The following is a 27,147-nucleotide window of genomic DNA, read 5'->3' on the forward strand; positions in this document are numbered from 1 at the left end:
TGCCATGAGATGCATCCTCTCTGTGAAGATATCCTTAAAGCAGAATGTAAATGAAACATTCAAACCACAGGACTCGTCTCCTCAGATCAATTTAATGAACCTGCATTATAGAGTTATGATGTGTTATGGAAAACTGTTACTCAACATTTGTAGTCATGTAGCATAAAATTTTTGACGACAATCAAACAATCAATTAACCTAAATATCTTTAACTATATCTTTATTATAATTATTCAGTGGGTTTTATTTTCCATCTAGTGTTATGAATTCTATATATTTTATCTTTTTTTTTTATTGCACTTTGCTACACACTTCTGCAATTCTTTCAAAATGTACTTAACTTGACTTTATGCATTCTACAAAGTGATCTTAAAAGTGTTTTAAGTTAAATGTTGACCCTTAGATGACACTTTATATCTTCTTATTTAACATTTTTAAATCTCCACCATTGAAGTAGAAAACAGAACATAGAAGAGAACGGAGACCGTGTGACCAGCAGCAGTGTTCATTGATGTATTTTGCACTGATCTAAATATTATAACTTTTATTTTCTATTTAGTCTTATTTTTAAATACATTTTTATTTAAACCTTATTTTCCAGTGTGTTTCATTATTATTATTAGTGTGGCATTCCAACCCGGTTTTATTTCCATTCTATGTCTAATTTCCTTTATTGTGCAGCATTTCTTGTATAAAAGGTGCAATAAAAATAACATTTACTATTATTATTATTATTAACACCCTTAACCATCTAAAAAGTATTTCATAAATACCTTAAATCCCACCATTAGTCTCTCATTTATCATTTCATCATTTCCCTCCCTCTGTATCTGAGCGTGTGAGGGTATAAGGTTGCCTCCTCCCTCCCTCCCTCCCTTGTTTCCTCCCTCCTCTTTCCTCTCCATTCCTGCTGTCAGGGGGCTGCTGACACTTTGATCTTTCTGTCATTAGTCAGGTATGCAGAAAGAGAGAGAGAGCAAGAGAGACAAACTTGTCTCTTTCTCCCCCTTTTCTTGCTCTCTTTTTTCTCCCACGCTCCGGCCAGAGAACACCGGTTGACCTGCTTGTCCTCTCGGCTTTCTATCAAAGAGAAAAGGTAGAGCCGTTCCTGCCGGCGTTCCTTTGAGCTTGACGTGTACAGAAAGTGACAGTTGCAACTCGGCCAGTTCTCAAACTCTTTCCTTCACCTACATTCCTAAAGAGAAGTAGCTGAGGAGTCCCAGTGGTCCTTAATGATCACCAGTGGTGCAAAGTTTACACATCAGAGCATCTGGAAGTTTTCATCAGCTTTGAGGATTCATAAAATATGTATTCGCTCATCTTAGTCACTCTCAGAAGCTCTTAAACATTACCAACGTTTAAAGATGAATTAAACACCTAATGTTTCCTTAAAATGCTGCAAATGTGTTTCTAAAGCGTCACAGAAAGCTATAACTTCATAAACACTTTGTGAAAAGCTCAGAAGTCAGAACGGGTATCAACATTTGGTTTTCCCAAGCGGTGAACGACATTCTTCACTTCACACTATTCCACCAGGTTTGGTGACACATGTCACGGCGTGCATTTCTCACAAACTTTAAACGTAACGTGCGACAAACGTGCTGAAGACTTTAATCCTGATCTTTAAAACCTTGACCAACAGAAGCAAACGTCAGCACCACACAGACACTTGAACACTACAAGAGACGAGCGTGCACTGAAAACAGAGGTCAGGCTTTTCTGTCTTCAACTACAGGACCAGGACCAGGACTAGGACCAGATCCCTAACAGATCCAGAGGTGCTGTGGTAAATCCTGATCTCTGACCCTGCAGAGTCACCGATTATTAGTAATTTTAATCGCTCCGACAACTAATAGAGTGACACTGAGATGTGTTTTCCTCTCATGTCACTTTAAGTTAAAATGGTTTTCTCCACCTTTTGCTTGATTTGGTTCTCATGGAGCGAGACTCTTTCCATAATCTTGTGAGACACTTATAAACACAGTCAGAGCCTCGTCGTGGTAAAAACGAGCACTTTTAGTGGATGTAAATGAGCCAGTTTGCCCCAATAGATGCCAACAGCGCTCCCTCTCAACACTGGACCAATTTGACTAAAAACTTTGGAAAAACAGGGTCCAAAGTCCCCCTACAAGAGTTTAGGAGACATCACTTCACTGCCACATAAAGCACTAGTCATACGTTTATGGCTAAAAGAAAGGCTCATGTGTAAGTACAAACATGTCACAGACCCGGCTCCAGCAGACGTATAAAAACACAGCAAACCACTTGTGAACGCCAAGTTTCCTGGCAACTGGTCTCTTTTCCTCTCCTCCCTCTTCCTCAATCCATCCCTCCCATTTTCCAAAAATTGCTCAATCAACTCCTCTCTTGTCCCCTTCTCCGTGTTTGTGTTATTCACCGTTTCCATCCAATACTGCATGGCATGCAACAGAAAACAGTTGTGTGACTGATGAGAAGAGAACAAATTAATACATGAATAAATACATAACTAGGGTCAGCCCTTGTTAAGTCACAGCTGGATGTGACACAATCACACCTGAAGTTTTCACAGCCTCAGGATGTGGATGTGGATTGTAAACGACACTTCACACTTGCTTGTAGAAATGCAGGCTTGTCACTAACACACACACACACACACACACACACACACACACACACACACTCTGCTAAACACTCATTGTGGTTAAACATGTGTGCCAACATGAAGCATGTCGTAGCAGAGCCTGACCACAAGGTGGCAGAACCCGCATGTGTAAAGCAACGAGGTTTAACCAGAACAAAGCTGAGAATTATGTCTCGTTTTACTTTGAAGTTGTCCTCTCCAGTCATTGTAAGTGACCGTCCAGGAGCCTTTAAGCAAGGCACTCAATCACACGGTGCACGTATATCCCATAAGGTTGAAGAAAGTAGAAAAACAAAAAGACTCTACTCACATTTTCAATGACAAATGTCCACTCTTTGTCTTCAAACTCCTCTGCATGGGGGTCCTGCAAGGGCAATAGAAAAATACAAATGTTTAATAATAATAAAAATGTATTTGTATAGCACACTTAAAAATACAAACAAAATCTCAAGGTGCTTCACTTAAAGGATCAAAACAACTATAGTACAACGTGATAATAGGGTTGAAATAGGATAAATAACATTATAGACTTCATATTTCAGGAACGTTTCTCTTAAAGGGCGAGAAAACTTTAAACTGAAGAGAAAGAAACATCCTTGAATCATTAAAACGCAGAAAAATACAAAACAATGGTCGTTTTTCTTTCTCTCCATCTGTCTGGTCCAGTTTGTGGAATAACTATGCACACTGCACTGCTGGAACAATAAAAAGCATTAAATCATCTTTATTGTCATTGCAAAGCCGAGATTGCAGTTTTATAGTTAAAAGAAGGATCGCTTCCAGGGGCCATAATGTAGTTCTATTGTTTTTTTATGTAAATGTGTTTCAATGTGTCCTATCTAGATGTAATACTATGTGTTTTAATGTAGCCTCTTAAAAGCAGGTTCTTGCACATGCAAACCACAGACAAATGTCTGCCTTTTAAAACACAAAAAGTAGACGTAGTAGTGGAAGCATTTCTTGGACTCATCAGTAATTAAATACCTTGTGCTTAACCGTGAAATTTGCTCTTCTAATACATCACTTTAGGCTTTGGTAGTATGCTGTTGCCACTACGTTTTACCTCTAACAGACTGAACAATTAATCAATACTGAGTGTAATCGTCTGTTGCCTCCTCAGTGCTACACCTACACACAAGCAAACACCCATCTGACTGACTGCACCCCTGACACACCCCAGAAAAAAAATCAATATTCCTGCAGTCTGGCACATCACTCAAACACATCACCCACATGGACATTCTCACAGACACACACACACACACACACACACACACACACACACACACACACACACACACACACACACACACACACACACAGTAAGTCATACAGCGTCCTCGTCCTCCCGTTATTTCACTGCCACATAAAGTACTTCTAAAAGCCAACAGAGCCTGAAACTATCAGCCGTCTGGGTTTATTCTCAGTTTACGGTGCGTTATCGGCCGTGTTTTAGTGCCACAACCTTTTTATCTAACATATTGTTAACATGTTTAAAGAATAAAAAGGTTCTATTAAGCTTTGATAAGCTTAGAAAAGGCAAACGCTTCACTGAGGATTGCTTCCTGAACATTGTCTCTGTTATGATTCAGTCACACCACTGCACTCTGAAGTTACATATTCATTTCAGTATTTTTTCCTGCCGGTGTGCACACCTCCCTGAAGGTGCAGGCTGCAATACTGCTGAGCTCAGCTGTTTTCACTGCAGAGCTTCAGGCCAGTGGGAGCGCTTCTTTAAATCTCCGTTTGCTTTGGTCGACACGCTGCAGAAATATACGAGTCGTAGACAGATTTAGGACGGCATTAAGTCATGTTTTCTGTATTAAAAAGGGATACTCAAGCAATTTAGTATTGCGTGTTCATAAGGTTGGGCGACTCCAGAGACAGATTATGCAGCAGAGGGACTATCCTTACTTCTACTGCCTCGTACGTCTCAAGCTCTGATAACTCTGAATTCTACATCCGACATAATGCAACAAAACAGCAGATGTGGGTGAACTGCGCCTTCAGTGGCTTTGCTTTGTGTCTCATTACAAAAACAGCTTTATTACTTCCTCTGGGACAGGAAGTGGAAGAGGGCCCAGAGTAGAGAGGTGCTGTACATGCAGTGTGAGACAAGCATGAGCCTAGAAAACCAACAGTGTGCTTTATAAGTAAAACTACTACGACACAAAGCAGAGGCCGGTACGGTGATATTTGTGGTTGAGACACTGGGAGAGGTCACGAGATACGGAGCTCTGTCAGCCTGTCAGCACAGAGGCCCAGCATGGTCTAAGTAAGACAGATACCGTCTGTACACGTGTGTCCCTTACGGCGCACTACTGTGTTACTATACACACCTAAATATGGTCCCGAATACCTTGAATGCACAGATCAAAACGTGCCAACATCAACAGTCCTGGCAGGAAATTATAACCTACACAATATCGCTCTTTAATATTCATAATAAATTCCTTTTTCTGTAGTAAATAAATACACATTGTGCTGCTTTTGGGTGCTAACAATTGGTGATAAATCTCCCAATTCATGAAGACCGTCATGCTCCATAAATGACCCTATTCCACCTTAAACACAGAACTGCTTGCATCAGCACTCATCACACAGCTGCCTCCTACCTTAAAGAGAGTGACCGTGATCTCTATGTTCTCTGGTACGGGCCACACCACCACTCCTCTGTAGGGGTTCTTGATGCCAGGCTGCCAGCTGTGAGCCTGCAGCACAAGAGGGACAATAAACAACAATGTTTGCAAGTGAGAAACCTTTATTTGTTTTTAGCGTTTCTTTAATGCCTCTCCCTTAAATACAAACCTTGGATGATTTCCGCCGACTCCTGCGTGTCCAAACCACCACCAGTTTATCCGGTTGCCTGTGAGGAAGGAGAGGAAATAAAACAGATGAGTGAACAAGGCGACGGTATTTATTCCTCAATCCATCTACACATCAACATTGATCAGCTTGTATCTTAATGCCTGGAGTTTAAATCACTGATAAGCCTTCTACTACTCACACACACCAACAACGCATACACACACCTGCACAGCCACTCGTAGTATGAATAAATCATGAGACACAGCTAAACCCTGGCTTTGCCTCGGTGGACTGCAGCACACACACACACACACACACACACGAGAGGTTAGTGTGACAGGTACAAACAGTGAAGGAGGCTGAGAGTTAAGACAAACTGACCCAGTCCAGATCAGTCACACTACTGACAGTCAGGAGACGCGTTGTGATCACACAGTCACCTCTACCAACACTTTACCGGTCTTTCTTACAGAAACACCAGCTCATCCTGGCTCAAGGTGTCAGACAGGTCAGTGTTTGGCCTAAAAGTGTGTTTAGTGCAGCAGTAGTGGTCCACTCTGCATCTCTATCAGAGTATCCTTCATCAAGCAAGTTAGGAACTTAAAGTTGTGGGGCGATTGTGGCTAAGTGGATAGCAGGGCCGTCTTTCACCCCAAAATTGCTCCCGTAAAATTGCTCGCCTACGGTGCAGAAATGTGATAGACTTTGGATAAAAGCGTCTGCTAAATGACTGTAATGTAAAATAACTCTTAATTATATACACCTAAAAGTCAGACTGAGAATTCATCCAGAAACACAGCACAACACTGGACCCGTCACTCCTGGTGCATGTTGTCTTAAGCAAGTCCTGAAGCTGAAATGTTTCATTACTATATCAAAAGTACTAAATAGTAACATTTAATCCTTAAAGCGTATATTTACAGGGTTGCCCTGGATTGACGACCTTATTAAGCAGATCGGGTATCGGTCATGATGTGAAGCAGTCAGGAGGACCTGATCCTCGTCGTGAAAAATACACCGCAAACCCTAGTTATGGGTCAAACTATGCTTTGGCTTTTTGGTCACAGAGAGGCACCGTTAGAGGATGACAGTCTACAAGATTATCTGTCAGGAGAGTCCAGGTTTAAGTCCCTGTGTCGTTACTGAGCCTGACCTCTGACCTCACAATGGAGAAAAGAAAGTGAGCCAATAGCCCTCCTGAGCTCAATTAAAATCACTTTATTCTACTCTTCTGTCCCGCTCTGTTAGAGCCAGACTGATATGAGCTTATTACAGATATATTGATATGGGTGTTAGATTTTAAGTATCTATAAGATCTATTTAAGAAACTAAAATACATGAATGCCAAAGATGTGGTTCAAGTAATTTAGGATCAGTGTCTCTATTACACAAATGTTGCACCCAAGAGCACAGACATGATATATTTTTTTCAGTATGGCGTGGTGAGTATTGTGGCCGACCCCACAGCCTAATTTCACAAAGTCTTATTACTGTGCACTTTAATTACAGGCGAAAAACTAATGTTAAGTCACCTGAAAGCATCACATGTGGATGGAAGTCAACATGTACAGTAGTGCTTACATAGACTCTCATTACCCGTCATTTTTACCTGACAGGGCTGTAAGAAATTAAGGTATAATCTATGATTACCCTTAATTAAAAAGACTTTCATATAATAAGACAAAGTCCATTGTGCAAACACTTATTGTGCAAACACTCCAGCAGCATGAAGCACATCAAGTACAACACTGGCTTTATGTCAAAGACTCTTACAGAACAGCAAAGGAAAGAATGGGGAAAAGAACGACAGAGAGAAGACACAAGAGAGGGAAGAAAGAAGAAAAAGAAAGGAGGGAAAGAGGAGGAGTGAGAGGGAAGAGAGGAGCGAGGCCTCACATAGAGAAGCTATTGTCCAACGACACAGACCGTATCAGAGACACACCAAATATCACCCCCATATTTACCCCCTTTGTATCGTACTCTCTGTGCTGTGAGGACAATTTAAACCATGAATACAATCCTAACAACTGTACCAAATCAATGCTGCTGCTGCGCTGTATGTGGGAATGTCAAAGAAATCCAGCTGTTCTGGAAGCGCAGTCATCCTGGTCTCACATATAGCTGCTTTAGACATCGCTCTCTGGGTAGAGCTCTGTATATTAGGTTCCTATCCTGATCACAAGGCAGTGCCCTTGATCAATGTGTACCTACTTCAGGATAGCAGAGTGATTACACCTGTAATGTGGTCACGAGTAATGGTGTCCCACTCTGTGGTCAGAGGGAAACGCACGCAAAACTCATCGGGGGTGAAGAAAGGTGACAAAGATTAGATTAAGAAACGGCGAATTTAACTGAAAGGTGATTCGTTTGCATGTCAGGGAGAAATCACATAAATTCAGGATCAGTTTGGACACTTTCATTTAATTCCTCGCTAAGATCCGGCTGAAATTAATGAATATTTAAACATTAAAGCCTTTTAGTTTACACTATTATTAGTAAGATAGATGTAATGCAGGTTCATCAAACATATGGCAATACACATGTGTTTCTTTGTTATGAGCTGGTGAAGGTTTTTACATTGTGGATTGAGTATTTGACTGCGTCTTCAGTTTAAAGCTCAGATATGATCAAAGAAACTAGAACTACCAGCTCACAGTTGTTTAACTTCTGGTTTACATCCATGTCTGTCCAAAATGTCCCCACTTTATCCTTTATTAGACATGTATCAATAATCGAGTTATGAACAAAGACGTGTTTTGAAGTTATAACATAACTCCTCGGGACACAGCTGTTGTTGGTACGGAGGCAGAACAATAAAGTATGATCACAATAAAAAATGATCAACACATTGTTCTCAGAAGAAGAAAAAAAGAGATGAAAGACGATCAGAAGACTCTGTGATAGTGAGTGAGTGTGTGTGTGAGTGTGAGTGGGCTGGAGAGAGAGAGAGTGAAAGTGAGTCAGTAAAGCTCAGCAGGAGCTGAGATGATCGACATAAAAACACAGATGAATCCTCCTACATTTACATTTAAGGCCTTTAGCTGCAGCTCTCATCCAGAGAAACCTGCAATTAGTGAGCATGTAGGTGTTCAGTGTTTTCCTTCAGGACACTTTAGAATCACCCTCCAGTTACTGAAGAGCACATGTCTCATGTTCATATTACACACTTTTTTAATTGTCTTTTTTTAGTTTTTTATGCTGCATATTCCTTTGAATTTGAGAACCCCACTTCCTGGCTTTAGTGCCATTTCTACGGTTAAATCACAACATTTTCTACAATCTAAATTCTGTTGACTGCAGAGCTGCAGTGGATCAAAAAAATCTCTTCCATCAGATGGAAGTCAGGAAGAATGAAAGGTGTTCGTACGTCTAACTATTTCATCAGAGCTCAGGGGAACAGATGGGTTTTTTCTTTTAGGATAATATGTATTTTAAACAGACGTAAAAACAAAGCTCGCTAGTCAAAGACATTAGTTTGGCAGCTTGAATGTGCTCGTGGTTATCACTCGAGGCTCTGTGTGTGGATCTGATCTGCATGGTTGGGAGTCGAGGGTGCGACAGGATGTTGCCCTATCTTTCCTGTAGACAGGAGGAAGGGACCACTTCACAGGCGATACAACAGACGAGTCAGACCAGCATTGAACACTCCAACAAACACAGTGTTATGAAACACAGACGCATAGCAGCGTAGGGCTCAGTAGTGCTGCCATATTTCAAGCAATATTCAATTCGATCAACTGCTTTTTGAGCACTGCTTTAAAAAGGTGCAAGATACAAGACTGGGAGCATTTCCATTGCCTCTTATCGGCTCTCAACATGGCGATGCCTGAGGCGGTGGCTCGTAGCTAGCTGTGCTAACAGCGCTAACAGTTCAAACTACGGCAAACGTTACGACTCTGAATGTCGTATAACTTTCACATTGTGCTACATTTCTAATTAACAAATCTTTGCATCAAAATATGGTTATTCTTCACCTGAATTGAGTGCATTTTCTGCTCATTCAGGTAGTGTTTTACAGGCTGTAGGGTACCAGAAGCCAAACCCTCTAGATCGCCCCCTGGTGGCTGGCTGTTAGTTTGAGCGCTTGTGTTCATATTTAGAGGTTTCTATGAGCAGAACACACTGTAAACGTCAAAATCACAGTAAATTATGTTCATATAATTATGGGAAGCCAAAGTCATGATCGCAATGAATATTTGTTTTATTCTGCAGCTGTTGTAATATAAATGTAAGGCATAAAGAAACACATGCCAGTATTTCTCCAACAGGAGGGAAAAACACTGTCATAGGTGAATTAAAAAGCCTCTGGTCATACTTAACAATCCTCTATAATGTAAACTCCTTTTACAACACCACATGTATTCTGTCACACATTCACAGAAATAGTGAGTTTTACATTTCCAGTAACGGCTGGTTAAAAAGTTAAAAACTCTTAAAACTTAAGTTAAAACTCAGCTGTCCTGTTTGGTGGATCTCTCTTTGACTTGGATAGCCTGTCGTATGTATTGATAGAGGTTTTGCTTTTTTCAGGTATGGGAAGAGTAAACTTAAGCAAAAATGTTTGACAGATATCAGTGTGGTGTAGGGCTGTCTAAAGGACTATATACAGTAATATAATTACATTTAAAAGATCTGCATTTGTAGAAATATCGACCAGGACAGAATGGAAGAAAAAGACAACTACAGACATAAAAACCTCCCCATGAAACCTAACAGCCTCATGAAAAGCTAAGCAAAGAAACGTTTTTTTTTAATTCATTTGACTGACCTACTTGTCAAATTTCTGAGTCAGCAACAAGAGGATGGTTGAAAGTGGGAAGTGAGAAAAAAGGAAAAGAGGAAACAGAGAGGGATGACCATCAGTAAGACTGTGGCCTTCACCATCAAGACAGATGATCCAATGGATGGATAGATCCCACCTATCTATTGTTGTCTCACATTATTCAATATGTCAAACCATCACTCTCGTTTAAGCAGAAGCTGCGTCGTTAGTTGTATTTTGTTGAAACAAGAACTGTGCTGAGAATAAAGAAGAAATGGGTTACGCTGAGGAAGCGGTTTGAGAAGTTTCATTTCAGTCATTAAAAACATTGGAATCCATTGTTAAAAATATATGTTTTAAGCTGGTAACATTAGAAGTGTGTGTGTGTGTGTGTGTGTGTGTGTGTGTGTGTGTGTGTGAGACTGAGTTCTTCTCGTCTACACTGACAGTCCCTTGACCTCCGGTTAAAGAACAGTCAGTCGGTGTTTATGAGGCAACCAGGAGGTCAATGGCACAGAGGTAACGTTGAACACACGAACCCAGACACAAGTGTCAGGAGTGAGAGAAACATCCTTTTACTAAGCTTTAAATAGTGAATGTTCTGTAACTTATATTATATTTTCCTGCATCCAAACATTTTAATGAAGGTCAGTCAGACTGGCACCAAACATCACTTTTATTAGATCAAAGTCTGCCCATTATTTATCCAAATATGAACTTTCTTCTTTATGGCCAAATTTAAAAGACCTCATTGCCCAGTTGGATTCAGCTGTGTCACATCACTCTTTTGATAAATAAAAACTATTGTTAACATCAATACAGTATCTGAAGTGACAAAAAGAAAGCTAAATAGTTGTGTGTGAATTGGAACTGCATAACGTTTCTTCCACACATTTTGCTGCAGACTATTATTATTCCCAGTGAAAGACGTGAAGACTCTTTTAAGTTGCACTGAGACTTGTCCAGAGAGAGTACACATTTAGGAATGGAACGCATCTTTGTTCATCTTGTTGCTTTAGTTTACTGGCTCTTTCATTCCTTCCTTATCACTAGATGTCTGCGGGGGTGGGGGAGTCCACATTAACTGTGTGTGTGGAAAAAGCCTCTGAGGATCTGAGCGGGGAAACTCAAAGCTTCGTATTTTATTATATCTTTCCACCGTTTACCTCATGAGAAAGAAATAAGGCAGATTTGGCTTCTATTGGTATCCTTAGCGGTACTGCTAACGTTACTAGCTCTCCTCTTATCAATACCAACATGGATTTATTGATCACGATGCAGCTTTATCAAGAACAGCGACTAGAAAAACCATAAATGCTGATCTCCTGATCGCATATTTTACCTGAATATCAGCCTCTAAACAATCGTGAGTAAAACATTATTTCACACTGTGATGGTTAATGTTAAACCGTGTAATTAATCCAGCAAGATAAATGCAGATGGATCATGGGTTTGGGAGTAAAGAAGGGAATGATAGGAAGCTTCCTTTCAGTGGGTAAATAAGATAATAAAGCAACAACAACTCTCCCTGTACCAGCTTGCTAACCAAAGGGAGATACTGACACAGTGTGAATCACAACCAACAGCAGAGAAACAAGGAGCTCTTAAGGCAACGACATGAGCAGTCAGGTAATGTTGATTCCTGCCCGACAGACAAAACATATTCATAAACACATGAGCTTGTTTTTGTTTCTCTCAATTTATCATCTAGCTGGCAGCAGCAGCATCATCCGACCTAACAGTTAGCGGGTGGGAGCGTCTGCAGAAGGAAGGGTGATGAAGGATTATACCACCGTTCTACCTAAAGGTACATTACCACCACTCTTGACTACAACGTGATCAATCAGAAGCTGCTAAGATGTTCACATTAGTCCAGAGAGCCGGTACAATAAAGACAGAGGATTTAAATGGCCTGCAGAGACGACATCTTTGCTTCACAGAATAAGAGAGGAGGAGAGGAAACTTCTTCTTTTACTACCAGAGAAGGTCGTAAAAACATAAATTACACATGAACCAAGTTCATTTTTTCCTAAATGTAACACCACAACACTGGTGGTGTTTGATTTGCCATCGTGACACATGTACAGTTCACGTTTATCAGCCTGCAGATGCTGCAGCATCGCTCTGCAGGCTGATAAATGATGAGCAGTCTCCAGGGCCATGTGTTTCTGGTGTGTCCGTTTCTACTGCTGTCAGGCTGTTTTCACCACATTTAACACCCCATTGACTGCTTCACAACCCGGCAATGTCTCGTGTCTCATGGGGCGTGTGTGCGTGTGTGTGTGTGTGTGTGTGTGTGTGTGGGAGGGGGGGTATGTAAATACCCATTCCTGTCCATAATTGCAGCGCAGAACAACTACACTTGGGAGGATTCTGATGCAAAGCAGTTAAAGTGACATTATTGGAAAGAGAGAAAGAGGTGAGGAGGAGGGGAGAAGAGAGATCAAGTAATAAAGGAAGAGGAGGGAGGGGAGATAAGAGTGGTACAGGGAAAGATGGAGATGAGGAGCTGCCAGAATTAAATTAGCAGCAAATGCTATAATTAAGGAAGTTATAAGCAAGCACACAAATTACAACAAATCAAGTACTAACTATGAAAAAAAACTTGTGCGTTGGCCCCAGTTTTGGCATATTAAGGGCATCAGTTTAGTTAAAAAATGTCCAAATCATAGACCCATGAGCAAACACAAAAGACAAATCAGTGACTGAAGCTGTAAAACTCAAATTGTGTGGATTCATCCACAACAGGAACAACTGCTCCACGCTATAAACTGGCAGTAGAAACCATCTCCTGGTGCCAAAAACATATACTCGGGAATGTGTGGAGGCCTTTTTAAATGTGAGAAGAATGAAGAGTTGGCAGGAAGAGGTTTCTCTGGCAGAGACGTGATGGACGCCTGCCATGAGGCACACATGTTAAACAGAAAGTAAACATGTCACAGCCGGTGACTTCCACTGAAATACTCAAACATTACTCAACTGACGGCCTGGACTCTTTTTACTTTTAAAGACACTTTTCGTTCAGTGACAACGAGTGAGCTCGTTGAGATTATGTGATGGGATGATGTAAATATAATAATAGGGTTATTATATGTTCTATAATCTAATATAATAGTAATTTAATGGTTTACCTCCGAAGAAGGAGAGCTAATCAGCTGCTGCTCAATATTTTAAACTCATCACTGGACACTAAAACGCGATTAACTTTTAGTATATAATAATCAGACAGCTCATAAATCGTCTCTTCCTTCTCGGGAGATGGATATATTTGTATTTGGAGCCCAGCAAAATGGTTGCTTTCCAAAAACACCTTGTAGAGAAGTGTTAATCTGTGAGTGAGTGTGTTCAGAGCTTCTAAATACAGGGTTTTCTGTAGCCCTTGATTGATATGAAGGCATCCTCCATCCTTGTCTTGTCATGGAGCATTGAGTGAGTCTTGATTAGCCACGCTCGCATACAGCCCGACAGAATCACCATGTAATCAATAGCGGCTCTGTGTCGTTTCCAGCATATTACTCTCGTATCCTCGCCGTACGTGTCGACACGTTTGTCGGCGGCAGCGACACTTGTTGGCTTTTTTCAAACTTTGTCTTTTTGCCAGACAGGTTGATGAGCAACGCATTTTTGCTCAAAAGCAGCAGCCTCGTGGGGGGGAAATACTAAAAGAATTCATGCTTAAGTTCACACCGAGTTGCCTTTCGCTGTGGGGGTTGCACCCTTCATGATGGTAGTATTGCTATGAATCTGAGGGGTTTGAACCAACAACTCTCTGGTTACATGCTTATATTTCTAGTCAGCGTGATGCAGCCCAGTCTAAAACATAACATAGCAGAAACCAGCAGAGAAAGGAGAAGGTTTCACACAGGATACAATCCTTTTCTGAGGGTATGATCTGACAATCTGAAGGGTTTGAAACCAGCAACTCGCTGGTTGTAAACTTGTCCGTCTGACTAATGAACATTGCTCCGCACTTAACAAACGCAGCCAGTCATTTTCAGGCCAGGAGTTTGAGTTTTGACATTCATTGGCCACAAGAACAAGACTGAACTGTACGCTGCATTCGTCCACAATTAATAATCTAATCAAAAAACACATTCAAGAGCTAGAAAGAGCACTGACCCGACAATACCGACTTGGACGCTTGACATTGACGAGCTACGTTATCAGAAAACAAACAAACCTGCGAGACAAACAAGAACAACAACAATTTGTGGAGCTCTTTCCTTTATGTGCAAGCAGCACGCACACACAACCCACAGACTTTTCCACACAACAATACACAGCAAAGACGACGCTAAAAGACAGATATGGTTCTGGTTATAAAAGATGAGAGAGAGCATTTTGTAGACAACTGCTTAACAGCAGCAGCAGTTAGATGTTAAACCATTAAAGCAGGCAGGTTGTGCTCCATCACACCAGTGTACATATATTTGTTCAAGCCTTAATTAAAAATGATATTAGTTTCTTTCTTTCTGAGCCTGGACAGATGTACGCGTGGAAAAATAATATTTGTTTTTTAGCCCATGTTGATGATGAAACAGACTTAATATACATGAAGACAAGCAGGATATTTGCTCAGCTATCTCTTTGTGTCGCCATCAGACAAGATAAACAAAGAGATCTATGACCTATGACCGCTAAAAGCAAAGCCTATAACAGCAGTAGTACATAAATACTCTGTTACCACGGATTCATATTGTAACCTGTCTTTTCAATCATCTATTGTAATCTGATATTGAACTTTCCGGTTCATCATCCTCTCAATGATTGATTGTTAAATGTCTGATTATATACTGATAGCTCCATTAATGACACGTATGGAGTCAGTCAAACAGAGATGAAAAGAACTACAGATTAGAAAATATTAGAGAAATAAGTGATGCAAGCATGTACATCTAAACGAGGCGTATAACAGAAAGTCAATTAAACATGGATTGTACAATCACAACAGTGAAATAGGGTACAGAAACATGCTTGTGTGTAACGGTGAGATGGTGGATGTAATGGGATCCGTCAACTTCACTTACGTCAACAGATTTGATGTATTTCAGCCATAAACATCCCTGAGTTTATCCATTTCTATAGAGGTCAACATATTAAAGGAGGTTTGATTTCTCACCCTGACTACTATACTCATAAGTATCTGCTGTTGATGGAAGGCAACAGAAAACACGGTTTGATGGATCAGGTTTCAAAAAGGAGGCAGTGCTGAAACACCGTTAATGGTGCTTCATTTCACTGGCAACACACAAACACTGAGACTCATTAATGTTTTAGTGGTCGGTCTGAATTGATTCTGGAGTCTGGAAATTGGGTGTGTGAGAGGAATGCTAACTACAGCAACTAGGGCAACAGATAAAGACCAAGAATGACTTTACAAAAACACATATATATATATAGGATAGGACACCCACAATCCAAGGCTCCTGGTCTGTCACCACTTTCCTTCCATCTCAAGGATGAAAATAACAAAGATCTTAAGCTTGTAGAAAAAGAAGACGTGGGGAAAAACAAGCCGATTGATTTGCTAGTAGCCAGAAAACTCTCTCATAGACAGCCTCTTTTAGCCACTGATAAGGGCCGACTAGTGCAAACGTTAACAGCAATATTGCAAGAAGCTTTGAGCAACAGTCAGCAACAGGAGCTTAACAAGGATCCAGGGCCCTTACATTTCCATTATCTTCCATCTAAAGGTGATATTCTCAGATGCTCCTACCTTCTGCCTCCCCTTTAAAAGAACCAAATCAGTTATTATGCATCATGTAAGCTGGTAGGTCAATGCTCTACAACTCATCTTTACTACTTTAAACAGGTCACATCTGGAGTCACGTTCTGTCTAGAGAAAGACAGAGAGAGGCAACACTACCAGAGACAATTTAGGATGATTCAAGCACCAAGACATTTATTATGGAATGGATTATTAAGAGGAGTCAAGTGACTTATCACACCTAACCTCAGGGAGACTTTCTGAAAAAGTGCACCTTTAACCCCATATTTAAATGACACACTTTTCACTCCACCTTCAAGTGTGGCTGTTTGATTTCAGACGTGGTCGTATGAACTACTTCTGATCGAGTACACCCCGGCCTTAAGAACACACACAGCAAAACGGACCCTTGAACTTCTACCTATTGATTGTTTGAAGTGAACCCAACTTATCTAGACTTTAGAGATTATTCTACTGAGCCTTTTAAGTGTCAGCCAAGTGTACATTTTACACAGTGTACATTTAAAGCACCCACATCCTTATGTATGGGCACACATACAGTAACTGAAGGGCTGTAAGTTTTTTTTTTTTTTTTTTAAATCACATCTGAAGGCTTCAGGATTTGAGATCCATTTGAGCTCTGGGGACTGTTTCCAGTCTGCGTAGATGGAAAGTTTCCACTGAAACAATAACATACCGTACTGATGAAGTCCGAGGAAGGCAAGAAAGCGTGCGCCAGAACACACTCTACAAGCCAGACGTGCACACATACACACCAACGAAGAAGAAGAGCAGAGACCCTTTAGGCTGCACTATCAGCTGAAGTTAGACACTTCTCGTATCACAGTTTTATGCTGTAAAGCTGACATTTAAGAAGAGTGGTAGCATCACACGCTGTCTAGTGGCAACTGAAATGAGCAGAGTTTTTACTTGAAGAAGAAAAACTGAGCCCTAATCAATCCATCTTCAAGGGCTGCAACAACAACAAATACATATTTCTTCCTTTAAACGACATAAAAGAGATGAGCTCAGATTATAAAAACAAAGCGTTTTGCTGACGATGTGTTGAGCCCACCCACCCTTTTTTGCTCTGATGTACATTTTTCTCATTCCATTCTCCGACACGTTAACATCTGTCCCAGGTCTTAGTCACGCCTACGGCAAGAAGCTGGAGAATCCATGTCTGCAGGCTACGTCTTCTCTTTACAAGTCTGTGCTGTTCACTCGTTACAGGACACACACATACCTGCAGGCTCCAGTGTGGCATACATCCACATATCATGCATTCTTTACAACAGAAGTGTCTCCGAGTTGTACTTCTATACAGGATGCTACACAGTCCGTGTAGATTACGTCATTGTTTCTAAATGTAACAAGGTTCTTCATATCCGTAACCTCTCAATGAAGCTCTCAAAGTGCACCGGATTGATGTATATTATATTTAAAATGCATGCCTCCAGACCCCCTTAAAAAGGTCCAGGCAAGGTCCACCCAAGTCTCACAAAATCCTTTCGGAAACACCGCCATTTATGATTCTTGACTTTTGCCACACTTGTTTTTCGTTACACACCAAATCACTGAGGAAAATTACTTCCGACATGGCAATAAACCAGTTCTTCTTCTTTTGCAAATAGAAAAGATACAACATGTGTGGAGGAAATAGTCAGCAGGTCATATTCTCAACAGACACGCTATGAACGACTACACATTATCTGTTTGCTGATACAATAGCACCCAAGAATAATTTTCTCATAGATCCTCTACTTCCAGTGGGATCAGAAGTCAAGATTGGATTCCCAACAGCATCCCTGGAGCTGGTAGGTGTTTAGTGTTTAGTGGTTTGCTCAAGGACATATTTCAGGAGAGCGGGGGCAGCTTTAAACCCAACCCTTTTCGGGTTAGAAGGAAAGGGAAATCTTTCTTCCTGCAACCCTCTTTTTCGTGACTCAAACCATACAAATTCTACATCAGCGGCACAAGAAGAGAGAAAAAACATAGCAATTTTACAAGGAAGCCGGGCCCCTCCCAGCATGCAGACATGCCTGAATGTGTGTGTGTGTGCTCAGCATTCCAGCACACACACACACACACACACACACACACACACACACACACACAGTGTTTCATGGGGGCTTTAAATGACACCTCTGTGGCCGACAAAACTCACCATTTTTTCGTACATTCCACCATCAGTTCCTGATAGGAAGCCACGAACTGGAACTTGGACGCATGCTTCCCAACACGTTGCAGTCTCTTCCACACAGAGGCCATGTTTCTTCCTTCTTTTTTGGGGGGGGGCTTCCTTTATACGAATTTACGCTATAGTAGTGTTTATAGGAATCAGAGCATATCCAACACGTGCTGACACATAACTAATGAATAAATAAGAATGCACATTCAGTCAGTGGCTGCTGCACATAAATCCAAATGTAAAGGACACGGAATCTCTGCAGCAGTGGAGGTTTTTTGGAGATTTGACGGCGCTCATGATGTTGTAAAATAAATTTTACTCCATATTTTATATTACTGAAAGGCACGATGAGTTAATCCACTCGGTCTTAATATAATATTTCCATCTGGTGATGATCCTCCTACAGAATAAAAGAAGAAAGAAGCCACAGTCAGCAAGAGAAACAGCAGGAACGTAAATGTCCGGGAATTCCAAAATAAATTATCCTGCCAGCACGGCGTGCCGGGGTGGCGATGGCTATTTCCTGGCGTGGTTATAAAAGCTAACTTGTGATGTTTTATAATAATAATAAAAATATGAATGTGTGCATTGAAACATTGTCAGCTAAGCTATGACATTACATTACAAATATAACTCACCACCTCATTCTACAACAAAACTGCAACCGAGACTCACCACCCAAGACTCGAATAAAATAAATTGTAAACATGTTATAATCTGGTTGGAATGTCTCTGAATCCAGGAAATAGACGGCGCCGCTGCGCTCCGCTATAATCAGAGTGATTCAGCTAGCTGTGCTAACGCGTTTTAACGTGTTTAAACTAGGTTAAATGTGTGACACTCACCTCACTGGGATATCAAGAAAAAACATTATCCGTTAAGTGGCATTATAGGCTAACTGTCTACAACAAAAAAGTGTTTATTATATGCTAATTATCGCAAATTCTCTGCAGCGGTACCAGACACCAGCCATTACAGCTAGCTTAGCTTAGCCTGCTAGCGGACGACGGCGGTGTTGCCATCACAACAACACCGCACGAGCGGAAACCGTTGCTCGCCAGATGACACATTATTTTGCTCCTCAGGTAATTCAAGCGCGAGCTCCGGGTCTCAGGACTAAGACATAATCGATATATATATATATATATATATATATATATATATATATTGTATATATAATTGAGCTTGTCCCCCTCCAAAAACAAACGAAGTTAACAAAACGGCAGGTATTCCCACAGCAAAGTAGTCCCAACTGTTAACTGGTAGTTTGTCCGCTCTGTTCCTCTGGGTAGCGTAAAGTTAGCAAACATTAAAAAATAATTTCCGTTCGGGCTTTTCAATATAAAATCATTACGTAGCACCTAATAGCAACATGTATTTACATATATCAGTGGCGGCTGGTGGAACATGTTCTCTGTAGGGCTGTGCCACATCCAATCAATTTCAGCAAACATCCCAGTATGATTTAATGCAAAATAATTAAGGTATCAAACACGTATTACTACTTTGCAGTTAAATATTTAACCTTCATTCTAACATGAAAAAAGCAGTAAATAACACTTGGACAAACACATCAGGACATCTTATTTTTGTTACCCTCACAGAGAATTCAGTATAATATAATAATATATATATATCATATAATAATATAATAATGTATATCATACAATAATATATATATATCATATAATAATATTCACTATAATATAAAACACACACACACACACATATATATAATTATTTATTTATAACTATATATCCATTTCTCAGACAGGTGCTTCATGTCTCTCACTCCCTAACTGTCCATGCTGGATCTGTCCCCGTTGTTTTAAAAAGCTAAATAAGTTATAACATGACGTCATCCAGCACTTTTCTGCTGTCTGATTGTGAGGTCAGGCTGATCTGATATCAGCTCTTTGGCCTGAAGTCTCTCCTCAAAGTTCTCCTCTCAAACGGGTCTTGGGGTAAATCAGACGTCCTCCATAAGACGTCATACATCAGCATCAGACGTCCTTTATCAGACGTCCTGCTAAAGACGTCCTCCATAATACGTCATTTCCAACTTCCGGTTCAACTCATCACTTGAAACCGGTTGAAACCGGTTCAACCGGAATCGAGGAAATGACAAATAAGAGACTTGAGAAGTACCCAAGATCTTATTTGTAATTTCCTCATTTCCTCAACAACTTCCGGTTCAAGCGAGGATCATTTCCTCGCTCATCGATCCTCGCTCGAACCGGAAGTTGTTCTGCGCCGCCATATTGACGGTCGTCCCAAAGCTCTTATTTCTGCTCTGAGGAGGAGGATGGAGGAGGGAGGAGGGATCTCTGAGGAGCCATGAGCGAGGACCCACGAGAACAGACTTCCAGGAAGTGTTTTAACGGCCGACACGCCCCCTCACTGTTCATCAGTCATGTGATTGGACGCTGCAGCCGATCGGACTGATGAGATTTTTCTCTCATTTTTGGGGGCAGAATCGATTCTGCCCAAAGCTGAATGTATTTGAGGACGCTGATTGGCTAAATTGTATGTCACATATTTATATCTTTAACCAGCAATTGGCTAAACTGCTTCATAGCCCCGCCTCTTTGGGGCAGTTTCTCCAGCGCCCCAGAGCTGCTGAGACATGCACACGCGGAGAGGACGTGCAGGAAAAGCATATATCTACCGCAGATATCATATTTTACACATATTACTGGGTGATTCTTATTTCAAAAACACAAATATTGACAATTTGTGTAGTTTATTATTGTTATTTATTTTATTTTTTGTGGATCAAAGTGGGGCGGCGCCCTAGCGCCCTCTATTGACCAGCCGCCACTGACATATATGTGATATTTTATAATAAATATAGAGTTAATCTAATTACGGTTGTTTGCATTTAAAACAACATATTTGAAACACAAGCGTGAGCCCTTACTCTTTCGGTAAATTAGTTTTTATTTTGAAGGCTAATCCATAAACTTCCGGTCTTGTTCCACGTGTACATGTCTAACTTTATGCAGCTTCGCCTCTCCATCATTTCGCCTGGATGATTGACGGCTAAAAGGAACGCCCCCCCGGCCTCAGCCATTGGTGGGATGCTTGTGCCATTTTACAGATTGTTTACTGATTCACGAGGCACTTCTGGGCTGTTTCTATCACACACTGGTCAAATCCCAAATCCTTCAAAGACATTTAATCCCTCACTGTGAGAGTAGATATAAAAAATAATCACTGGCTCTGTTTTTTGTTTTTTTTCCTGGATTAATTGCTGCTGTCCTAAAGACTTGTAACAATAAATATCTGACATTTATCATTAGATATTCTTACAAAATAAATACAGAGTTTTCGGGAGGAAAACATGACATTAAAGCTCAGCCCCTCAGTTTAGTGCTAATGAGGATGAGACCTCCACTTCCTGGTCCTGTCACATTAGTAAGTGAGTGTTAACCTTGTCCTTTTCACATGTTGAGAGGAAATAAAACACCCAAACATCCATCGGAAATCAATACACCCTCCTCCACACACACGCACACACACACACACACCCTTCCCTGTAACCACATGGCTTGTGAATACAGTGGAAGCTGCACTGAAGGAAAGACAATATGAGGCAGATTCATTTAAAAAGATATGGATGTGATAACAGGAAATTGATATTATATCCATTTACATGTTGCTCAGGGTTCTAAGCTGCAAGAGAGATGGAGGATTTGTTGTCAAATAACATCTACTTTGACAACAAAAATGCTGCTTTTCATGAAACAATAGGATTTCAAAGTTACATTTGTTGACCAAAAACAAATATTTCTGATCATAATATCTACAATCTTTACAAAAGTACAAATATTTGCAGCCCTAACACAGTTTTGCAAAGATAAATGATATATTGGGTGTTTTGGGGATCAAACTGTCACAACAAAAAGCAGTATTTCAGCTCAGTTTTCAGTTTGTTAACTGAGAAGATTTCGGGGGTTTTGGGGGGGGGTCAGAGCCGATTTGACAGCAGGGGGGAGGGGTTACATTTTACTCTCCCAGATTACAGGGAGCCTCCCTCTCTCCGATGCGTCAAAGAATGCTTTGATGTGACAAATGACCCGGTGCTAAGTGATGCTTTGTCTGTCCGCCCACATGTCGGCAGAGGCCTCTTTTCATACACCACACAGGGGGGGGGGGGGGGTGTATTATAGAAGGACAGTGAGGGAGGGCGGCGAAGGTCAAGTGGAGCTCTGTGTGCTTCAGACACCTCCTTCCCCCAAAAAACAAAGAAATGATCATTTGCATCCTATTGTTGCCAAATGATGATTATTATTATTTTTCCACATTTACGCTGCTTTAATGGATTAATTACCGGAGGAAGATATTCATAATATCACCATAAAAAGAAGCTATTTCATCCCTTAGGCACTATAATAACTATAATGCTACACCTGGGGAATCATTGCCAATAGATTCCTCTCAGCTCTAAAAACACAACGTGGAGCTGCAGTAGAGAGTGTCTGTTTCCAGATTCTGTCACTTCTCCATTCAGAATGCCGAATGCAAACTAAAGCGCGACATTAAACTCCAAACATGATCAATGAGTCATTGGAGATATAGGCAGGTCGTCTCTGCTGCTCGTAACATTTTGACTCTTGATTTGAGTTTGTTTTGTCTGATTCTACTTCACTACTTTGTAGAGATCTCCATTCATACGAGGAGCTCCTTCTGACACACTCCTCAACACAAGATGCTCAAAAGCACAGCTTGAATCTACCAGTATAGCATCAGAGAGGCTCTTATTGTCGGCTTTATGTCGATTGTGCTAAACGCTGATTTGTCTCCGCCCTACTGTGCAGAGTAAAGTTTCACACCTAAGTCCTCTCTAGTGTCCCTCTGTGACGAGCCAACAGAAAGCAGACAGCTCTCCGGGCGCTGATGCTCTGGCATTTGGTGTTGGACCACTTGAAAAAGAACTCGTTAACAAAGCAGAGTCCTTTAGACACAAAGCCAAGTGAGCCTGAACCACTTCAGTGGAGCACAGAGACCCAAACGTGTCGCTGCTGACAGCTGAAGCCTTTTAACTTCAACACCTTCAGCTGTGATCAACACACTCTTTAGTGAGTTGGTGACTTAGTGCTAAAGACTATTAAACAGAGTTCAATCAGTGCAACAAACCTCACAGAAATCCCATGTAGTCAAGTGAAAAAGATCAAAGTTAGACCAAAGACCAAGAGTGAAAACAGAATCGATCCTCTTGTATAATGAAATAATGAAACAGATTTCTTTTATATTCTGTTTGAATTGTGCGATGAATTAAACATGTGATGTTTGTCAATTTAAAAGAAGTTCATTGAGTGTTTTCACACAAAACTAAATGACACTACGACAAACTGAGAAAGTCTTGACCTGTGAAATTATCTTTTCAATTGACAAACATCATATACATGTTTACGAGAGCACCACATTTGTATTCATTCACAGCTGCAAATAGTCCCCAACAAAACACTTTACTCCGCTTTGAGCAACATTATCTGTTTTTGGCTTGTTTTGAATAAGGTAAAGTGGGGAAATTGGAAAGTTTTGAGAGACGGATTAAAGAGAACAGGTGACTTAAAAGACGCAAACGTCTCTCTCTAGAGCCAGAGTTTGGTTTTTGTCCGTTCTGGGCTTCTGTAGAAACATGGCGGTGCAACATGGCAGAGTTTGTGAAGAGGACCTGCTCACTACGTAGAAGCTAACACAATTCTTACAGGTGATTATACACAAATGAAAACAGTATGAAAATGATATTCCTTTTTGGGCAATAGATCCCCTAAATGCTACACACTGACCCTTAAATGCACACTGAACATGGACTATTTAGGATTATGAAAAACTCATCCTATCAACAGAGCACACCCTAAAACGAACATGAACATATAACTGATCTTCACAGAGGCAGCTCGAGTCATCACATCATATTTTCCTCCTTCCACAGATTCCTATTGGTGCTGGAGTCCCAGAGGAGACGCGAGTGCCTGATAAGCATCTTCTGCTCCGATCTGGACCATCTTGACCCGGAGCTCAGTGACAGGAAGCCTCTCTGTTTCCGGGTGGATGATTGGATATACAGATGGATGAAGAGCGTGGTCATTTCCTCTACGACTGGGTTGAATATGGATTTGATTTATATGTGATTTGGTTCCATATTTCACAGTGCAAATTTACTCACAACAGCTTTTTCCTCTATCACCTGTACGGTCCAGGTTAGTCTTTCATGGTCTGAAGCCATCTATGCTTTTTAATTTATCTTTAAATATAGTTTGTCATTCTGTTGGTCAGCGCTGCAACGATTAGTCAATTAATAGAAAAATCAAATAGTTTGATAGATTAATGTTTCAAGCAAACAAATACTTGATGGTTCTTAAATGTCAGAATACTTTTAATAAAGAATGCTTTTCTTGGTCTTATGTTCTAGTAAATTGTATATTTTGGGGTTTTGGACTGTTGGTTTGACAAACCAAGACATTTGAAAATGTTATGTTGGGTTTCTTGGAAATTGTTCTGTGTATTTTTCATAGTTTTAGTTCTATAGAACAACTATTAATTGATGAATCACTAGTTTAAATCAAAAGAATGGTTAGTTGCAGCCACGTTAATTCCAGTTAAAGCTACTACGAGTAACTTTCATTTAGTGTTGATTCTGGCGGTCCCTGTGGACGAAGGCGGTAGTGTCTCCGAGCACCAGACTCTCTTTAGAAAACTTCTCATTTTACTGCAACAGGGTCTGACAGTCCACTCCTCTCAGTCCTGGTTCTGGTTCTGGCCCCCCTTCCCTCCAGCGGTCCCAACAATTCGGCCTGTGTGTCCAGCAGCGCGGTGTCGGGTACAGTAACTGTAAGGCCTCCTGAAATATACTCACTAATGTACATTGTTGGAACAGGGAAAAATAAAAAAACTCTAACATTGTTTAATGTAACTTGAATACCATGAATGCAGAAAGGAGAGATCTCCACTAACAACGGCCCAGAATGCAATGCAGCCACAAGATTTGCATAAGTGACAGGTGCAATCATCGTTCACTGACAGCAACAAGCTCACAGCTGCTCTACGAGAGGCTGCCAAAAAAAGAAAAGGTTTCAACGGAAGTAGAGTTAGAGAAGTCAGGTGGAGAGACAAGGAAATGTAAATGATGAACTGGAATAGAACACCTAGAATATGTAACATAGAATATGGATCAGTGTGAAGGTGGATCAGAGGATCTCTTTACAGTTATGGACACATTTTATTGAAGTCTTGAGTCCACGGAGGTCAGAGCTCCTCCATCTGCTCTGAAATCACAAGTTAATGAATCTGTTTCGTCTCTGCTGAGGAATGGCTTTTTACCCCATGATACCCCATGAAGCTATGATTACCACTGGTGTGGGCGTTTATCAGATCCATGTCTGTGTGAAATTAAACCCACATTGGAGAAGGGGAGAGCCCAGACCGAGCACAAGTGGTCCCCTCGTTTGAAGAATGGCTGTCCCTCCGGAGAGAAACATGGCGCTGATTACATGTGGCCCTGCTGGCTGCTGATAGCGAGAGCCAACACATCACCTTCACCGTTTTAATGCTGACTGTGAGAGCGCTGCAGATACGTGTAGCGGCCAGTATTTATCGCACAATGATGACAGAATAAATGTCGACTCAAGCAGTCATGGTGTGAAATCCCATCGTCTGCTGAGTGCAGAAGTATCTGCATGACCTGCAGTTGAAGGGGCTTATTTTTCTTCAAAAGGTAGAGCAGGCAAAGATCCATCAAGGGCCACGAGTCTTCATAATAAATACAGGCTTTAAGCATATGATACAGCAAGATACAGGATGAATGAATTAAGAGGTATGTGGAGATTATTTTGGTTGAAAATAAAGTTATTCTCACTTTTGTTTCTGCCGTTAAACGGGACAGTCCTATAGAATAACTCCCATACAACTAAACTGCTTCTCAATACTTCTCAATACTTCCTCCTGGATTATGGTCAAAGCATGACGAAGACCAGCTCCCTGAGTAGATATGAAGAGCTCTTTGTCATATCAAAAACACAATAATTCGTACAGCTGATGATACACTAATGAAGCTATGATTATCAGATTCCATTTGCGCTAATAGAGCCCCTACATGATACACATCGGCCCTTAAAACAGAGTGGAAAACCATCCACACTTTCCTCTGGGACTCATGGACGTGGAGGAGAAAAGATATATAAATATAAATTCATGGTGGAAAAATACGAACACGCACGCCTTGTTAACCTCCCCGACAGAAAGGGAACGACCCGGAGAGATGCCACCAGATCAGCACACTGCTGCGAGATCATTAGCTAACAAGCGTCGGCCAGTATCAGTCCAGCAGACCAGTCGCTCTCCAGTTACTCCCCCCAAGAGAGAGAGAGAGAGAGAGAGAGAGAGAGAGCTCCACTTCCATCCACACAATCTGAACAAAAGGCTACATGAGGCCCTGGATGTCTGTCTTCTTGTGAGCTCCACCGCCACCAGCCTACATTAGACACTTCCTATGTTTAAATGGCTTGTTAATTAGCAGCAGGGCGGCCGGATGAAGTAATCAAGAGGTTCACTGCAGGAAGTGATTCATCAACACCACAGGGCTCGTTTAGGACCCGGAAATCAACACAGCCTTTGCCTCTCGCTGGTGGTTCTTATTGGTTTTTACAGGAGCTGATCTGCAGTATGTGAGGCACACTTTCAGGATGTTCTCTGTGTTCTTTCATTTGTCTTCTCAAGGCAAACTAGCGGTGTAGGGACATTCATGGTCCTAAGAGGATGAACCCTGCTGACGGTGGTGATCCACTAACATGTCCTCTGAGGCCACCATGAGGTGGACACTTCTTGTTTTGAAACAAATGTCTTGACGAATATTAGACCGATTGCCATTAAATGTGGTCGACACATTCATGTCCTCTTCAGGATGAACTCGGTGGTTCTTCACTCATCATCCTTCTTCAATATGAGTCGTGTTTCCACCGTGAGGACAGTTTGTTTATCAGCTTCTACTTTAATGAGCCTGCTCCTGTGTGGCACCTTAGGTCAACTTACCTTAAGAGCAGAAAATAAAA

General features: G+C 41.1%; 1 protein-coding gene across 1 annotated transcript in view; it reads right to left on the bottom strand.

Moving 5' to 3' along the window:
* The window catches only part of ehbp1 (EH domain binding protein 1), a 132,778-nt gene extending 113,552 nt beyond the window's left edge, over positions 1-19,226 (bottom strand). Inside the window, exons 1-5 of the mRNA XM_031840771.1 lie at positions 18,937-19,226; positions 18,068-18,491; positions 5,432-5,489; positions 5,239-5,334; positions 2,934-2,987 (exon numbers count right to left, since the gene is read on the bottom strand). Of these exons, the coding sequence (XP_031696631.1) occupies positions 2,934-2,987; positions 5,239-5,334; positions 5,432-5,489; positions 18,068-18,171 (312 nt within the window). The 5' untranslated portion in view covers positions 18,172-18,491; positions 18,937-19,226. The remainder of the gene's footprint in view (positions 1-2,933; positions 2,988-5,238; positions 5,335-5,431; positions 5,490-18,067; positions 18,492-18,936) is intronic.
* Positions 19,227-27,147: the final 7,921 nt, after the last annotated feature.

The sequence above is a fragment of the Anarrhichthys ocellatus genome, unplaced genomic scaffold, assembly GCF_004355925.1.
Source record: "Anarrhichthys ocellatus isolate YVR2014 unplaced genomic scaffold, GSC_Weel_1.0 scaffold3, whole genome shotgun sequence".
NCBI classification, from domain to species: domain Eukaryota; kingdom Metazoa; phylum Chordata; class Actinopteri; order Perciformes; family Anarhichadidae; genus Anarrhichthys; species Anarrhichthys ocellatus.